The 15,971-nt window shown below is 39.0% G+C and overlaps 1 protein-coding gene across 2 annotated transcripts in view; it reads right to left on the reverse strand.

Annotated features, from left to right (window-relative positions):
* Window positions 1–7,243: 7,243 nt before the first annotated feature.
* Window positions 7,244–15,971, reverse strand: part of lmo3 (LIM domain only 3) — a 56,058-nt gene continuing 47,330 nt past the window's right edge. For both annotated transcript variants that reach the window (XM_075471996.1, XM_075471994.1), the window contains exons 3-4: window positions 12,060–12,185; window positions 7,244–9,128 (exon numbers count right to left, since the gene is read on the reverse strand). In XM_075471996.1, the coding sequence (XP_075328111.1) occupies window positions 9,023–9,128; window positions 12,060–12,185 (232 nt within the window). In that variant the 3' untranslated portion in view covers window positions 7,244–9,022. The remainder of the gene's footprint in view (window positions 9,129–12,059; window positions 12,186–15,971) is intronic.

The following is a 15,971-nucleotide window of genomic DNA, read 5'->3' on the forward strand; positions in this document are numbered from 1 at the left end:
TTTAATGCTCTTTTTGGGAAGTCCAGTTAAAAGAGCATTACAGTAATGGAGTCTACTGGAGATGAATGCATGGATGAGTTTCTCCTGGTCTGTTTGGGAGAGGAAACCTTTAATTCTGTTGATGTTTCTGAGGTGGTAAAAAGCTGCCTTGGTGACAGCTTTGATGTGGCTGCTGAAAGTCAGATCTGAGTCTATCAACACTCCGAGGTTACCAACTTGGTCAGTGATTGTAAAGGCCCAAGTCTCAAGATATTTACCAACGCTGACCCTCTTCTCTTTGCTACCAAACAGAACGATCTCAGTTTGGTCTTCATTCAATTGTAGAAAATTCTCTCTCATCCAGGTGTTTACTTCTGGATGAGAGACAGACTGTCAGAGGTGACAGGTGTGACAGCATAGAGACAGAGTGCAGGCATAGAGGGAAGAACAGAAAGATAAAGGTGCAGTAGAGGGGGTAGGGAAGTACAGAGTAAGTGCTAGGATAGGAGATGCTCTCCGAAGAGCTGGGTCTTCAAGAGTTTCTTGAAGATAGACAACCCTGTTCTGGTAGCGCTCGGTAGGTCATTACACCACCGTGGAACGAAACACGAAAAGAGTCTGGATTGTCTTAAGCGTGGTGTAGGCACTGCAAGACGACAATCCTTTCTGTTTGTAAATTGTGAGAATGCTTAAAACGTTCAGCTCTTTCAGCAGACTCCTGCTATCATTTTTGGTGTTTTTAACTTTTAAACTTTTTAAGCTATTAAACTTTTATTCAAATTTTGCCATCATTCAAATGAATGGAAACTGCTTTCAGCTCTTCCAAATCATCTTCCTCTTTCCAACTATTTCTGCATGCTTTCAGCTAGAGACACCATTCAAACTTTAAATGGGTCGCAAGACATTCAGCTATTACTAATTGTTTCAGCTTTTTCAAATCTTCAGCCAATTTTGAAATATGACAGTTTCAAAAACATGAACATTTGGCTCCTCCTTGATTTTTATGAATGAGCACACAGTTGAGTGCGTGCTGATAAGTTTCAAATTTTTCAGTTTCTTCAAACAAATTCCTCTAACTTTCATACAGTTTAACTTAGAGAAACAAATTATACCTTAAAATGTAGGAAAAATTGTCCTCTTTCAGCCAATGTAACCACTAAAGAGCTCACATTTACAGAATTTCAGCTATGAGCCTTGAACCGAGATCAACCTCTCAAATTCTCTGACTAACTCCAATGTTAAGTTTGGTAGTACACAAAAATCACAAAATCCCTTCAACCAATATCTTAGCAACAGTTTTTACTGCTAAAATTGAACTATTTTCAGCTTTTTTAGCATGGTCAGCTGTCCCCATTCAGCTCATAAGCATTCTCACTGCTGTTTCGCAGGAACAGCTCTTTCTAGTTGTGATTTCAATTCATGTTCAAAGTGAGATTTTTGTGTCTTTGTTGTGCACTGGTGTAATGTTTGGAGGTACAGAGGTGGAAGGACGGTCAAAGTTTTTGTGCAGGTGATACACATCCTGATACACCAGAGCTGAATTATTGTGCCTGTTTAGTGGGAGGCATTAGGGCGTAGCACGCAGCTACACTCAGCTGATTCTATGATGGCAGTTAGCTATGTGTAAGCAAACACTAATCTAATGTTGAGCCACCTATGTTTGGTCCATATTAATCACCAAAGGTTATAATGGCAGCTTAACAAGGACATCTCTTCTGCTTTGGTTTGGCATGAACATTGTGTGAAAAGAGCCACAGCAAAAACCCCAACAAAATAAAACGTGCTGTTTGTATAGAAGAAGAGGTGCTCCCTCTCTCTCCCTCCCTCTGTATGTGCGCATGTGCATGTGTGGAAGGTGAATTGCAGTAATTTTCTTTGCATGGCTGAGTTGGTTTACTGAGGCTTAAAGACCTAAATGGGCATCTGTTAGATGTTACCCTGCTACATCAAAAAGAAGACTTCTGAGGCTCTAAGGTCTGAGTGGCTGTACAATCCTCGTCCCCCGAACAATTTTCCTCTCGCTATGCATCTTGATGGCATTTAGGTTAATGACAACCAGATTCCACAGCAGTGATAGCTCACCAAATATTTTTTTTCACTGGGTCAGGTCTGAGACATTGTGTTGTTTAGATGAAGTTGCACAACAAAAGCTGAGCAACTGGAGCTTAATTGTTTGGCTGAGACATGTTTTTGGCTTTTCTGAAATAAACTAGGATATACTATATGGCAGCCGCGGCTATTCAGAGACAACACGGGAAGCCGGACAGCCTCTCCCATTCTCTGGCGAAATTGCTACATCTTCAATGTTAAATTGACGATAAAACAGTAATTCACAAAACACAAGATACGCCCAATACTGCATTTACTTTCATAACTACAACATGTTGTCCTGTAGCTTAATGAAGTGATTTGTTCTGAAATCGCCGCCGTTTGCTGAGGAAATCATGTTATGAAGCCGCCACTAACAGCCAGGCTTCCGAGCCGAGGGCTGCCCGGCTTCAGGAGGGGGCGGGAGAGTCAAGTTTTTTTCTACAATTCTAGGTCATCATTGGCTAAATCGACAAAAACTCATCACTTCCGAGGAAGCTCGGCGTCTCTGGGGGTAGATTAGACGTGGGCGTGTCAATATGAGGGGCTGTGTCGTGATGATTGGAGTCAGTGTTTGTCCATCATGAGAGATTTTGTGGAAGCCGAATTTTTAACCGGGGAGAAGCACGCTGGAACTTCAGTCACAAAGCGGATACAAAAGAGACTGGTTGGCTGTGAAAGTGCTGTCGGAGTTTCACTCATTTCCCATCGTTTCCATTTCCATCCTCACACACCTACACTTTTGTAAATATTACACTGTAAATAAGAGACACATCCTTGTTGTTTAGAAGTTTAGTCAATCATATTCCTGTTGTGCATTTGTTTGTCGTTTTAGCTAGTAGTTTTGTCACAATGGCGTAATATGGGCTTCCCCTGTTTTAAAAGTCAGCAGCCGCCACTGCTATATGGATATATATATATATATATATAATTATTACTGAAATGACATAAGAAGCTCTAGAGCAGTGATACTCACTATTTTTTTTCACAAGAGCCACATTGGCAGACCAAAATCAAGGGAAGAGCCACTTTTACGACAACATACTAAGTTCCCCTTTTGCAAATATGCATTTCTACATATAAAACATCCCACAAAAAAAGAAACAACACAGCCAATACATTTTCAATTAAGACCATATTTACCTTTAATACTGGGATGAGCGGAAGCTGGCATGCATGTCCTTGACTTTCTTCATGTTGTATTTCTAGTTTGTTGTTGTAATCATAGTGAGACATTCAAGATGAGCATGGTTTTTGTGCTGGTTTTTGCCCTTTTTTAAATTAAAAACCGATCCATTGTGCCTGCATCTCGCGCTGGCTAAAGGAGCTAGCGTGCACTGCGGTCAAGTGTGAGGGTGGTTTAAGCGGGCTGCGTTGCCAGGTTTAACAGTGTGCCCCCTTTAGGAAACACCATTAAGCCTTAATTAATACTTAATAAAAATACTTAAAGGGGAACTCCGGGGCATTTGAAGCGCATTTCCAATGCTAGAGGTTGTCAAATACTGATAGTAGGACACAGACAGGTGCAAATCTGCGCTCCCTGTGTGGAGATCGCGCTGTTCGCTCAGCCTGTCATGCGAGGCTAATACGTGGTGGCTCAACAATATTACAACAATATTACTGGGCATGTATTGTTGTAATGTTTTAAATACTTGAACGCAGTTTTTCTAGAGAAGATAATTGTTTTGTATATGGGATTATCGTCCATCGACTCTTTTGGGCTTTCACATGCGCGAGCGTACAACTAACCGGTGAGTTACATGCTGTTTATAAAGTTGTTTTGTAACGTCCCCATGCCAGTAATGTGAGAACCATGCATACGGTTTTGATGGTAAGGCTTGTGACTTCATTGTCGGATGGTTTATAAAGTGGTGTGACGTTTCTGCAGTGTGCAAGTTGTTGTTTTACGTGGAAGGGTTAGCGCTTGCCCCTAGCCACCACGTATTAGCCTCGCATGACAGGCTGCGCAAACAGCGCGATCTCCACACAGGGAGCGCAGATTTGCACCTGTCTGTGTCCTACTGTCAGTATTTGACAACCTCTAGCAATGAGATTGCGCTTCAAATGCCCCGGAGTTCCCCTTTAATGCTACAAAAATGCAAACTTAATAAAAATACTTAATACTGTGCAGTATTCGCTGTATATTATTTGAAAAAAAATATTGTTATTGTTACCATATTGTTATAAGCTACTATGCGAGTGCGAGCCACCAATTAGAGCTTGAGGAGCCGCATGTGGGTGTAACTTGATCTACATTAGTTCATCTAGGAGTTCAAGTACTTTTTTTCAGAAAAAAAAAGCCATACATTTGTTTTTTTAAATTCCTATAGTCAAAAGTTTTAAAGGTATCCTCTTCCCTATCTCTGCTGAACATATAATACCAAATGAGAGATAGACTGGTCCACAAGTATATGAACTCTTGTTCAGGAAACAAAATCTAATACTTTTGGCCAGAGGTGCAATTTATTACACTCCGATTTACTCATCGCAGCCTGTTAACCTCATCTGCCTAAAACTTGGACTGTTTAAGGCATTGAGTTTTTTCACATGGCATGGCCTGGCAACTTGGCATAGGTCGACATCTCACAAAAAGGAAAAGCTGTAAATCGCACAAATGTGGTCCTAATGTTTCACATGCAGTATGACAATCCTGGCCTTCAAGTTATATTGACAGTGCCACCCGGCAGCAAAAGGAAGTTAAACCCAGTTAAACACTAACAGTAAATCTTAATCCTTCGCCATGAAATAGGAAGTTGTTGTTAAGGGGCTAAGAATACTCAAAAGCTTATCAAATCTTGTGGAACCAACAATTTAATATAGTATTTATGACAATTTTGTAAAAAAAAATGGCTTCGTATTGGATGTTTCAGGATCACCTGAGCCATAAGCTTTATCAAAAAGGAAAGTTTTAAGCCTGGTCTTAAAGGTGGAAAGGGTGTCTGCTTCCCAGACATTTACTCCACTTATTGTAAGTCGCTTTGGTTAAAAGCGTCTGCAAAATGACCGTAATGTAATACTAGAAGCTTGTTCCACAAAAGAGGGGCCTGATAACTGAAGGCTCTGCCTCCAAATCTACTTTTAGAAACTCTGGGAACCAAAAGTAAACCTGCAGTTTGGGAGCGAAGTGCTCTGTTAGGAAAATATCTTACAATGGGATCTTTAAGATATGATGGAGCTCGGTCATTAAGAGCTTTATATGTGAGGAGAAGAATCTTAAATTCTATTCTGAATTTAACAGGGAGCCAATGAAGAGAAGCTAAAACTGGAGAAATATGATCTCTCCTGTTAGTTCTCAACAGAACTCTGGCTGCAGCATTTTGGATCAGCTGAAGGCTTTTCAGAGAATATGTGGGACAGCCCAATAATAAAGAATTACAGCAGTCCAATCTCCAGTTTTAGCTTCTCTCCATTGGCTCCCAGAGTTTCTAAAAGTAGAATGGGAGGCAGAGCCTTCAGTTATCAGCCCCCTCTCTTGTGGAAGCAGACATCCTCTCTAATTTTAATATTAGGTTTAAAACTTTCCTTTTTAATAAAGCTTATAGTTAGGGATGGCTCAGGTGATCCTGAAACATCCCATAGTTAAGCTGCTATAGGCTTAGACTTCTTGGGGGCCTCATCTGTCACACCTTTCCTCACTTTACTCTCTTCTTTCTCCCCCATTTCATTTCTCATATGACATTAAGTACATTATTGTGGTCATTAAGTTGTGTTTTCCTGTCTCAACAGGATTCCTTTGAATGGCGTTACGGTGTTTGTTGTCCCCTCTTTTCTGTCTTCTCAAACCCCAGCTGGTGGAGGCGGATGGCCACCCTTCCTGGTTCTGGTTCTGCCAGAGGTTTCTTCCTGTTAAAGGGAGTCGTTCCTTTCCACAGTCGCCTCAGGAACGCTCAGGACGGGAGATTGGACTGAAGACAAGTTTCAGTGCAATCTGTTGGTTTCCTTAGCTAGGAAATTGTTTATGAATCAACTTTGTATGTATGAATTGGACTAATTTTGAATTTAATTAATTGGATTTGATTGGATTATGACTACAATTAATTGGAACTAATTGGCTTGAATAGGACTGTATTATTGAAGTGCCTTGAGATGACATTTGTTGTGATTTGGCAGTATGTTTCAAATATCTATTTATAATATATTACATATATTAATATATATTAATATTAATTTTTTATATATTTTTCTATTCTTTTTTATAAATATATAAGTATATGGATGAGAATTCTCTCTTTGTTTCCAACACTTTCTTCTAATTAAGATCTCTGTCTTGGTGCGAGGATGAACAAAATAACTTTCAACAGCTTGAGCCAAATCAAAGACCTCCTTAATCTTCTTTGCGTCTCTGCAGAAAGAAATTAAATCAACTTAATTGGCCTGTATGTTATCTTCTGTATTTGTGATTTAAGCATAAGTGTTGGAAAAATTCACAGGGGGCCCTCAGAAACACTTTGCTAATTAGAGTAATACATGTAATCCATGTTTTGCCTTGACAATCCTGGCGAGTCTAAATTGAAATTAAGGTTAATACTTGAAAGAAAACTTCATGGTAAAACACCTGGAGCTGTGTAGGGTGCTAATGAAAGCGTATGATTGAAGAACTGTTTTTTTTGCTTGTTCAATACTTACGACATTTACCATACAATACTTTTACACACTCTGCTCTCTTTTACTCTCCATGTATATCACTGCGGGCTGTGTAAACTGTGCAACTCCATAACAGGTGCGGCTATCGCTAGGTGGCTGAACGCAGTTATATGAAGGGAGGCAAAAATAGCGCCAAGCGATTGTGAGGTCTGACTTTTTCTTTTGAACGATTTTGTGATGCAAATGTATTAGTCTTTTGAACGCATATTGTTTTGAGAAGCAAGACGCTTTATTTTCGCGACCCTAGCTAACTAGCCGGACTACCTTCGTCAACGCCAAAACTCGGCTGGAACTCGGCTCACAGGACGCAGCGGGGGGTAAGTCAATGTTCATAAATGATATTGCTAATATGGGATGTCATACAGCTTCATGTCAAAAGAGGCGAACTATCCCTTTAAAGAGGTCTTTACCGAATGCAGTGACATGTAAAGTATACATAATCTCTTTAAAGATGATTACAACAACTGAAGTAACGAGCAAAATAAGAGACCAAACCTGCTGGTAACACAATAAAACTGTATTACATTTGTGCTTAAAATTGTTACAGTTATAGTATTTACAAGAGTTGTCCTAAAAATAAACATTTCATGCTGAATGACACACAAAAAAAGAAATCCTTGTAAAATAGCAAGCAAAAAATGAATATTTATTTTTATGTACACCCACAATTTACAAATGGAGTAAGAATTGATGCAGAATGCTGTTGCTTGCTAAGAAGATGACGTTCACTTCAGGAGGATGAAAACTGTTTTTTCCTCTAAGCTGAAAAGGACTTCCTCTGCAGCAGGTCGCCATTTTGACCAAGATGAGCCTTAATGTGAATGACTATGAAAGCTGTATTGAAAGATTCCACGGTTTTTCGACAAAACCCAAACGGTGATTGGGAAATCTTCCAATGGATTCAAGTATCATTACACGAAACAATGCCAGACTTTTGGACAACAGAAGATGGACTGGCGTCTAATCAAATAAATAGTGTACAAAAAAGTAATCAACCCTCACCATTCCCACCCCCGAGTGATTCTTACATCTTTAAAATGTGTACAACAACCTGACTCCCCACACATATTTCCTGTGCCTGTCAAAACAGTGTGAGCGCAAGGTTTTTAATGAATAGAAATGAAGTATCCACCAAAAAGTATGTAGCAGTCCTCCACAAGAAAGGAGCTCTGAGTCAAAGTCTACCTCCAGGCTTGCCACTTATTCTGACTTTTCAAAAGAGCACCAATCATTTTAGGAAAGGAAGTGACTCTTGTTACCCAATGACATATCTATCACAGCCTGGTATTTGTTTACCGGCATTAAGTCCGATACAAAATTCTTTGAGCTGTTTTGACAGATTTCTGGTCACTTAACGCCTGTAGAACAAGCTTCTTACATACTGTACTACCCCTTAATAAAGTTTTTTTTTACGAGATAACATCCATATTTACACATCCAGCTGACACAAACCTTAAACGTAAATTGTTGTTTTTGTCCATCCAATTAATCCAAGTCCAATATTCTCTCTCCTTTTTGCACTTTGTCAGTTCCTGACAACATAATTGACTGTTAAGATGTTAAAAGCTCTTCTTCGTTTAAGAGCCGAGTAGGAACGAGGTTGAAATAATTGAATCGAAAGTAGGGTGATGATTTACTGTATCTTCAATACTACCAGAGATGTCTTTCAGCATAATGAAGACATTCTATCTGCCATACAACTTTAGAAGTCGCATACTTTCTAGAAAAAGTCTTTTTACTAGCATTAAAAGAGCCAATTGCACTTTTACTTTACAGCTGAGAAATTGTGCTATCAGACAAGCAGATATCTGACACTAAGTTAGGGTCACCAGGACTCCGTGGTCTTCTGTGACATATTCTTAAATGTAGTTTTTATGCTGTGATTGATTGTGAGAGATTAATCCAAGAAGATCTGAGACGTTCTCCTAAAAAGTTCTTAGAGGCATACAGATACTCTGTGATCAGTTTGAGAATCGTAACCTTCATCAGCAATTGGTAAGAAATTGGTGTGAAACCAGTGTTTGCTTGCCAGGTGGTCAGAGGCAGCATGTGGTATTAACAAATAACTAAATATACAAACATTTGTGATTTGCTGTAGGCTCTCTGGACCTTTCTTTGCCACATTGTCTCTATGGCTATTCTGTACAGTAAAGTGTGTCCCTTCTTCAGGGAGGCGAGCTTAGTTATATACACGTGGGGTACAGGAGTCGAACCGGAGGCAAATAGTGCATTTTGTTGTGTGATTGCATGCTCTCCTTTAGTCTCTCTCTTTCTCCCACTCCTCTGATTCCTCCGCACTGGCTTGTGAGGGTCAGCGAACCTGGGGGGCATAGCCCTCCTTCATCAGCCCCTCTTCATAGTCAGTTTGGCACAGAATCATGTTGTTCTTCAGGAAAAACTTGTCCCCGACACAAAACCTGCGGAACGGAAAGAAACATAGCGGTTAGGGTGCTTGCAAACACATCAAAGCAAGCTTATTTACCAGAAGCTTGGTCAGAATCTCTCTGTACAACTGCAGTGCTAGTTGTCTGCTTTACAAGCATATTATGTTCTATCTATCTATCTATCTTGCTACTGGATGCTTGAATTTCCTTCGGGATCAATAAAGTATCTATCTATCTATCGATCGATCTATCTATCTATCTATCTATCTATCCATCTATCTTGGTACTGGATGCTTGAATTTCCTTCGAGATCAAAAAAGTATCTATCTATCTATCTATCTATCTATCTATCTATCTATCTATCTATCTATCTATCTATCTATCTATCATATACATTTATGATGTAGAGTTTTTACAGCACACTACCTACAAATACTCTGAGTTCTGAATAGTAATCATAGAGAAAACGATTGCCTAATTTTGTCTGAGGCCCCTCTCTAACAAGGCTATTTCGCCCCAGTGAACAAGCTTTGCTGTGCTTTACCAAATTGGTGTCAGTATCTCCTTCAGAGGCTCCACCATGGAAGTCTTTTTCCTTTATCATTACTGACCTTCCTCTGCACTGTCACCCATTGCTCCCAACTGCTCCCATCTACTCTGGCCTTCCGCCAACCTCTGTAGTCTGTGGCCTCCAGCTCTTAAGGGATGAATTGGGCAAGCACTGGCTAGATGATGAGGCTGGACGACAGCCTCATCGATTAGCTGTCCCCCAGGGCTGATCTGTGGCTAACTGCTTGTGGGATGGAGTCTCATATCTCCTTCCTTATTCCTCCCACCCCCCTTCCTCACCAACATCCCCTGTGTCCTCAGAACCAGCTCCATGTCTTTGGCTCTAAGAATGTGGTAGCGCTTCCTTTCACTGCTCACGTGGGGAAAATAACAAGTATTGCTGGTGGGAAGGTCACAATGGCAGATTAATGTCTCTTTGAACTGAGTAAAGCCACAGTGGGTGCAGACAGATCACCCATAAGATCCTATATGAATAGGAGTTGTTCACTCCATTCAGCTTGATACAATTTCAAAGTAATGAACAAGGTGAAAAAAAAGAGGGTTAAGGGCTTTGGGTTGGGAAGTGAGAGATTATTGCCAATTCCATGGTGAAGATGATAAAGAACAGGTAAGGTGTCACAAGTTACATCCGCTATTACCTAACAGACTAATCTTTAATCTTCCCATTTATGCCTTCCTTAATCGGCCTGTGACTTAAGCAAAACTCTTAACAGCTGAGCACAGCAACGCAGACTAGAAACTTACAGTGAGTTTTTGATCAAATCTAAATAATTACTTGCTTTGAGTTCCCTGTTCCCGATCTGTGGGATACAGTAAGTACTTAATAGCAATTTTATACTGTATATAATATATATATTTTCAAAATAATAGTCTATCCCTAGTATATATACCACCAATAGTCACAAAATAATTAAACATACAAACAAACAAATGAAAAAAACATTTCAAACATGAACATTGGCTGTGATGAGTGATGAATAAATTCATTACATGACATCCTCTTATCTTGTGATCACCTGGTATTTCAGAGTTTTCATGTCAAAAAAATGACATTACAGCAAACATCACAATGAGTGTTCGCTTATAACAGGGTTTGGGAAACACAGTTTCCTGGTTAGGTTCAGGAATCAAAATCATTGGCTGTGTTTGAAGCCGCATACTTCTCCTACTACTCCCACTACTCATACTAACTTTTTGAGTTAGTAAGCGAGTTTGAGTAAGCGAGAAGTTCCCGGATGCATACTAGATTCGCCGAAATGTTGGGCATGCATCATGAGGTTACTACTCATACTCAAACTACCCAAGATGCAACGTAACGTGACATCACCGATCGTCATTTCCTGTCAAAACGGCAGTTTTAAGCTAGCTACAACGAGGGTAGGTTCCCTTCCTGTTTTCAAAACAAAAGCACCAATTGTATCGTAATGGCTTTCACTATGATAAAAGACAACGGGTATTTTATTTTGTGAAAATAACCGGAAGTGCGTTGCTCACTACGACTAGCTTTAGTAGCGCCGAATTCGTCAGAACAAAATTGTAAATAGCTTAAGCGAAATCAGCTTCAGGCCGGCTGATTTCGGCTTGGGCAGGAGCTAAATGCATTGTGGGTAAACGCTCTGTATACTGTCTGATCGATCAGTATGCCGTATGCAGAATGGAAGTATGAAGTTTGCAAGTATGTAGTATGTAGTATGTAGTATGCGGTTTCGAACACAGCCATTGTTAAAGTGAGGAAATAATTATGATTTAGGCCACAGTTAACAACGTGCCATTCTAATGGTTGCTTTAGTGACATGTTAACAGGAGTCTTCTCGGTTATTTGATGACACACCTGCTCGAGGTTGCGTATCTTTGAAAATGTGAATATAGATTGCAATACCACCTTACCGAAATTGACTAATTGATCATTTCCTGGCTGCTCTTATAGAAATACATGAAGAAAATGAATGTATGAAGAATATTTATTTAGCTTTTGTGAGCCAGTCCAATTTAAAAAACTCAATCACTTTTCATTAATCTAATTCTCTGTTCCGTTACAAAATAAATGAGCAGACAACCCACGAGAAGGGATGTAACTATTGATACATTATTATTCATCAGTCTTAATTATGGCACTCACATCCCCTCTAAAGGATTTAGGTGGAGGGTGAGAATTTAGGAGTGATTGAGAACATATGTAAAAAAAATCCCTGTGCCGAGTCTAACGAGCATTCCATGGTCTTGGATGTGTTGACATGGCTTAGTAAGTTATACATTCCTTTGGCGAAACCTTTTTAATCAACTAGCATAAGAATGGATTATTTATGCAGCAATCTTGCTTCCCTCCTCAGCCATCTGCATGGACACAGGTATGACAGTGGAGTAGAAGAAGTGTGGTCTGGTCCAGCGACTCACCTTTGATTGCAGAGCTGGCATGCGAAGCAGTCCAGGTGATAGACGTTCTCTTTTGCCCTCATTACCATCTCAAATGCTGGAATTAGCTTACTGCAGGCTGCACAGTTGCCAGTTACACCAAACAACCTGAATCACACACAAGAACACAGAAGAAAATACACTTGAGTTTTTAATATAAGGCATAATTAAAACAACAGAAACATTGAAAATTACAAGTTGAACCAGTTTCCAGTTTCCCACTGATATCCAGCTTGTAACTGAAATTGGCTAAACAATTCCCAGATACACTTGTGTACACAGTTGAATTACATATTTGAATGTTTTTTTCCTAAACGTTTTATGTCTATAATTGTATCTCATAACTGTTTCACGCTGTTCATATTTCTCTGCATATGACACAAACAGTTGCCATGAAAACACTTCAATACCAAGACCATCACAAATTTCCAATATCTCCATCACATATAAAAAAGTGACAAACCCAGACTGATAAACTTGTCAAATGAAATGTCAGTAATGTGTAATAATAACCTATATTTATTGATTTTTTCTTTTCTATTTTAACAGGATTTCAATTTTCAAGACACCATATTGTAATGAACATATATATTTTGTGTCCGTAATTTATTTGTGCACTACATTAAACACACCAAAGTGAGCTGCTGAGATAGATTTTGCCTAAATCCCGGTCAAAGAGTAGCCTAAACATAGTAGGGTCACAGCTTCTACCATAGAAGAAGATGGAATATGGCCATCACAACTGCCCAAGGAAGAACCTATTATTTCATGGTCTGCTCCAGGGACATTAATGTGAGCATTCATTAGGAATTCAAGACTGTTACTAAACAGTGACCTAAACTAGGCTACCAAGGGAAAAAAACGTCTGATAACAAAAAGATATAACAGAATAACCTATTAGGTAGACTTCTTGAGGCACATTTAGCAGTCGTTGTTAAAATGATAAAACGGCATGCCACTCTCAGAGCCTGTAGGAGATCGCAATCTGATAAATTATCTCAAGGCTTGGGATATGCAGGATTGTTTATTAACCCTCAGAAAGCATGTTTCCCACAGGCAAGGAAGAAGACAGATTGTGCGGTCATAAATTCCTACAAAATTAAAGACCACTGTCAACACACCTTAAGACAATGAAGGATATCTCTTGTAACATGGCAGATAGGTAAAAGCAAAGAGGAGCTAGGACCTATACGGATAATTAGAAGTGACTCAATCAAAAGAATGAAACAGATTAAACAAATAAACTAAGAAACCCCCCAAAATAAATAAATTACACCATGCATATGTGATAGCTGTTTCAAACTGCTATTATTTATTACAATTTTTTACAAATTCTGTATTGTGTTCTGTTCTTTGGATAAAACTCAATGTAAAGAAAAGTTGTAAAAATTGGACTTTCAACTGTAATTATATAATAAGTTAACCACACAAAAACAAAAATATGAATGGAAAATGAACTAAGCACAAGCCAAAGTCACAACTCCTCGGTATAAGAGTTTATAAGTGTGAGATAATTGATATAGTTCTCACAATCTCTTAAAATGTTTTGCATCTCTTAATTGACAGGATACTCATGGTGGGCTGTTTCAGTATTTCAAATACTGTTTCTTCTCAAAACCAGTACTTTACAGACCTTTGATATATAATGTTTACATAAAACACTTGCAAGTAAGTACAACAATAAATGCACATTTGTAAAGCAATGACAATTTCAGGTTTTATACCCAGATAACGTCTTGCCATCAAAATCTGCAGCATTACAACCAATTCAGGCTCCTGAAATTAGGCTTAACTATTAACTTTTGTGAAGTGATCAATTTAATTTCCATGATATTAAACTCATAGTGGGTGGAGAACAGGGACAAAAAAAAAGTAGAACCTGTCAAAAATCGAAAGATCTTGCATTACTTTCTTTCTTTTCTAATTTGCTTTAATTCTATGGCACAGAACCATGAAATTGGTCTTTCATTTAATGGTACTCCACTTAGTAAGGTTAAAAGACCCTACAATATTACAGTGAGACACTCAAAAATCCCCCCTTTGGACAGCACATGGTGGTAGTGGGATGGATAACCTTCCTCATCACAGGAGTAAACCAGAATCAAATTCAGGGTAGGTGACCATTTACATCTACGAGTTGAGGAAAAAAAGAGAACATTTTATTCAACCAGCATAATACCAAATCATATGTAAATTTCCTCTATTTTACAAAATAAGTTGCTTCCAACAGTGATCAGCTGAAGTGACCAAAAATTCTAGAAAAAAGCGCAGCGGTTAAACTGAATTCCTTTTGTAAAAAGACATGCGCCTTGAATTTCCAAAGGAGATTGAATTATTTTAAATTACCCAATTATGATACAAAATTGAGTTGACAAACAAGACATCCCAAACTTTTGGCCGCTTATATCAATTTGTTTGCTGTGTATCTTATCTGTCTTCATTATTATTTACTCCAACAACTGCTTAAGAGATGAAATGTCCCCTCCCAGCCTATGCTTGCTTGTGAAAACAGAAGATACACCACCTCGTCGGGGGCAAACGATTTTTCTACTGTCTCCTAAAAACTAAGCCAAAGAAGAAGTGTGGCTACTTTAACTCCTCTGTGGGAGCACCAGCACCTTACCAGTTGGGTTTGTTGGGTTTGTTGGGTTGGCAAAGTCTTGCCTCACATTTAAACCAACAGGAAGCCCTTGCTCAAACCACAGGGAGGAAAATCGGCTATGCCACTCATAGCCAGATGTTAATCACTCTCCAGGGATGAGGCAAACTAAGTAGGATTTGATGATAATTGACTGAAAAACATAGGCTCCAATACAATCAGAAGATTGTAATGCATTCATGTTTCTAATTGTGTTTTGCACTATTATTGTTTGTATAATTTGCCTTTTGCTGCTGCCTCTTGGCCAGGTTGTCATTGCAAATGAGAACTGGTTCTCGGCCGACTTACCTGAGCAAAAATGAAATAAAAGATGATGGTGTACAAGCACCACTGAAATGTAATTAGTAATAAACAGATATACTGTAGCTGTAGAAAGTGGCTAAATGTGGTTCTGCTAAAATAGAACAGCACGTTTGACCTAGACTTCATATCCATGGCTGATATGATAGCTTGTATATTAAAAGAGCTTGATAATACCATATGAAATTGAAATGCATGCATTTTAAAATGCATCACTGTGCATTACAGCCTAAATTGCATCAATAGTATATAAGCTGAATGAAAAACAAAGACATACTGTAAATGTCAAAAGTCTTTGGAAATGATGTCACAAGTCTTTAGTCCAATGAACTGTAAAACACACTCTGCGGGATCTAAACCCTTTTCAAGAAAGGGGAATGGTGACTCCTGCGTTTTTTCTGCATGACAAATCTGAGAAAAAATATGCTCTGGCATATCCCATAAAACTATAAACCAATGTACTCAAGGAGAAGAAAAAAATGAATAAGAAATACACTCGGATCGTTTGGTGACATGGCTGTTTAAATCTAATCATTAAAGAAAGTTTCGTATTGTGGGTCAAGTGACTCCTTCATCCTTCACCTTGGGCATCCCAAACATCAAGGGCAACAACTGAACCCTTTTTAGACTTAATCTATTCAAAGAGTAGGGGGCAATCTGATAACACCAGTCTTTCAGTTGGTAAAGGAAGAAGAAATTCTATTGATGGCTTTATGCTCCATTTTCTCCCCAACCGTCATCTCCTATCCCTCTCACCACATCAATTGCTCTAACCTCGGCATGCATTCATCAGCTTCTGGATTAGAATTTGTTTCCTCACAAATCATTGATCATTGGCCTATTACTAGGCAAATGACAGTTAATTACCCACTACATTAACCACCGGGACCTGGGGACCGACTCCCTGTGCCATCAGTCAACATGATGAATGTGGC

Source organism: Odontesthes bonariensis, chromosome 8 (genome assembly GCF_027942865.1).
Source record: "Odontesthes bonariensis isolate fOdoBon6 chromosome 8, fOdoBon6.hap1, whole genome shotgun sequence".
Classification (NCBI taxonomy): domain Eukaryota; kingdom Metazoa; phylum Chordata; class Actinopteri; order Atheriniformes; family Atherinopsidae; genus Odontesthes; species Odontesthes bonariensis.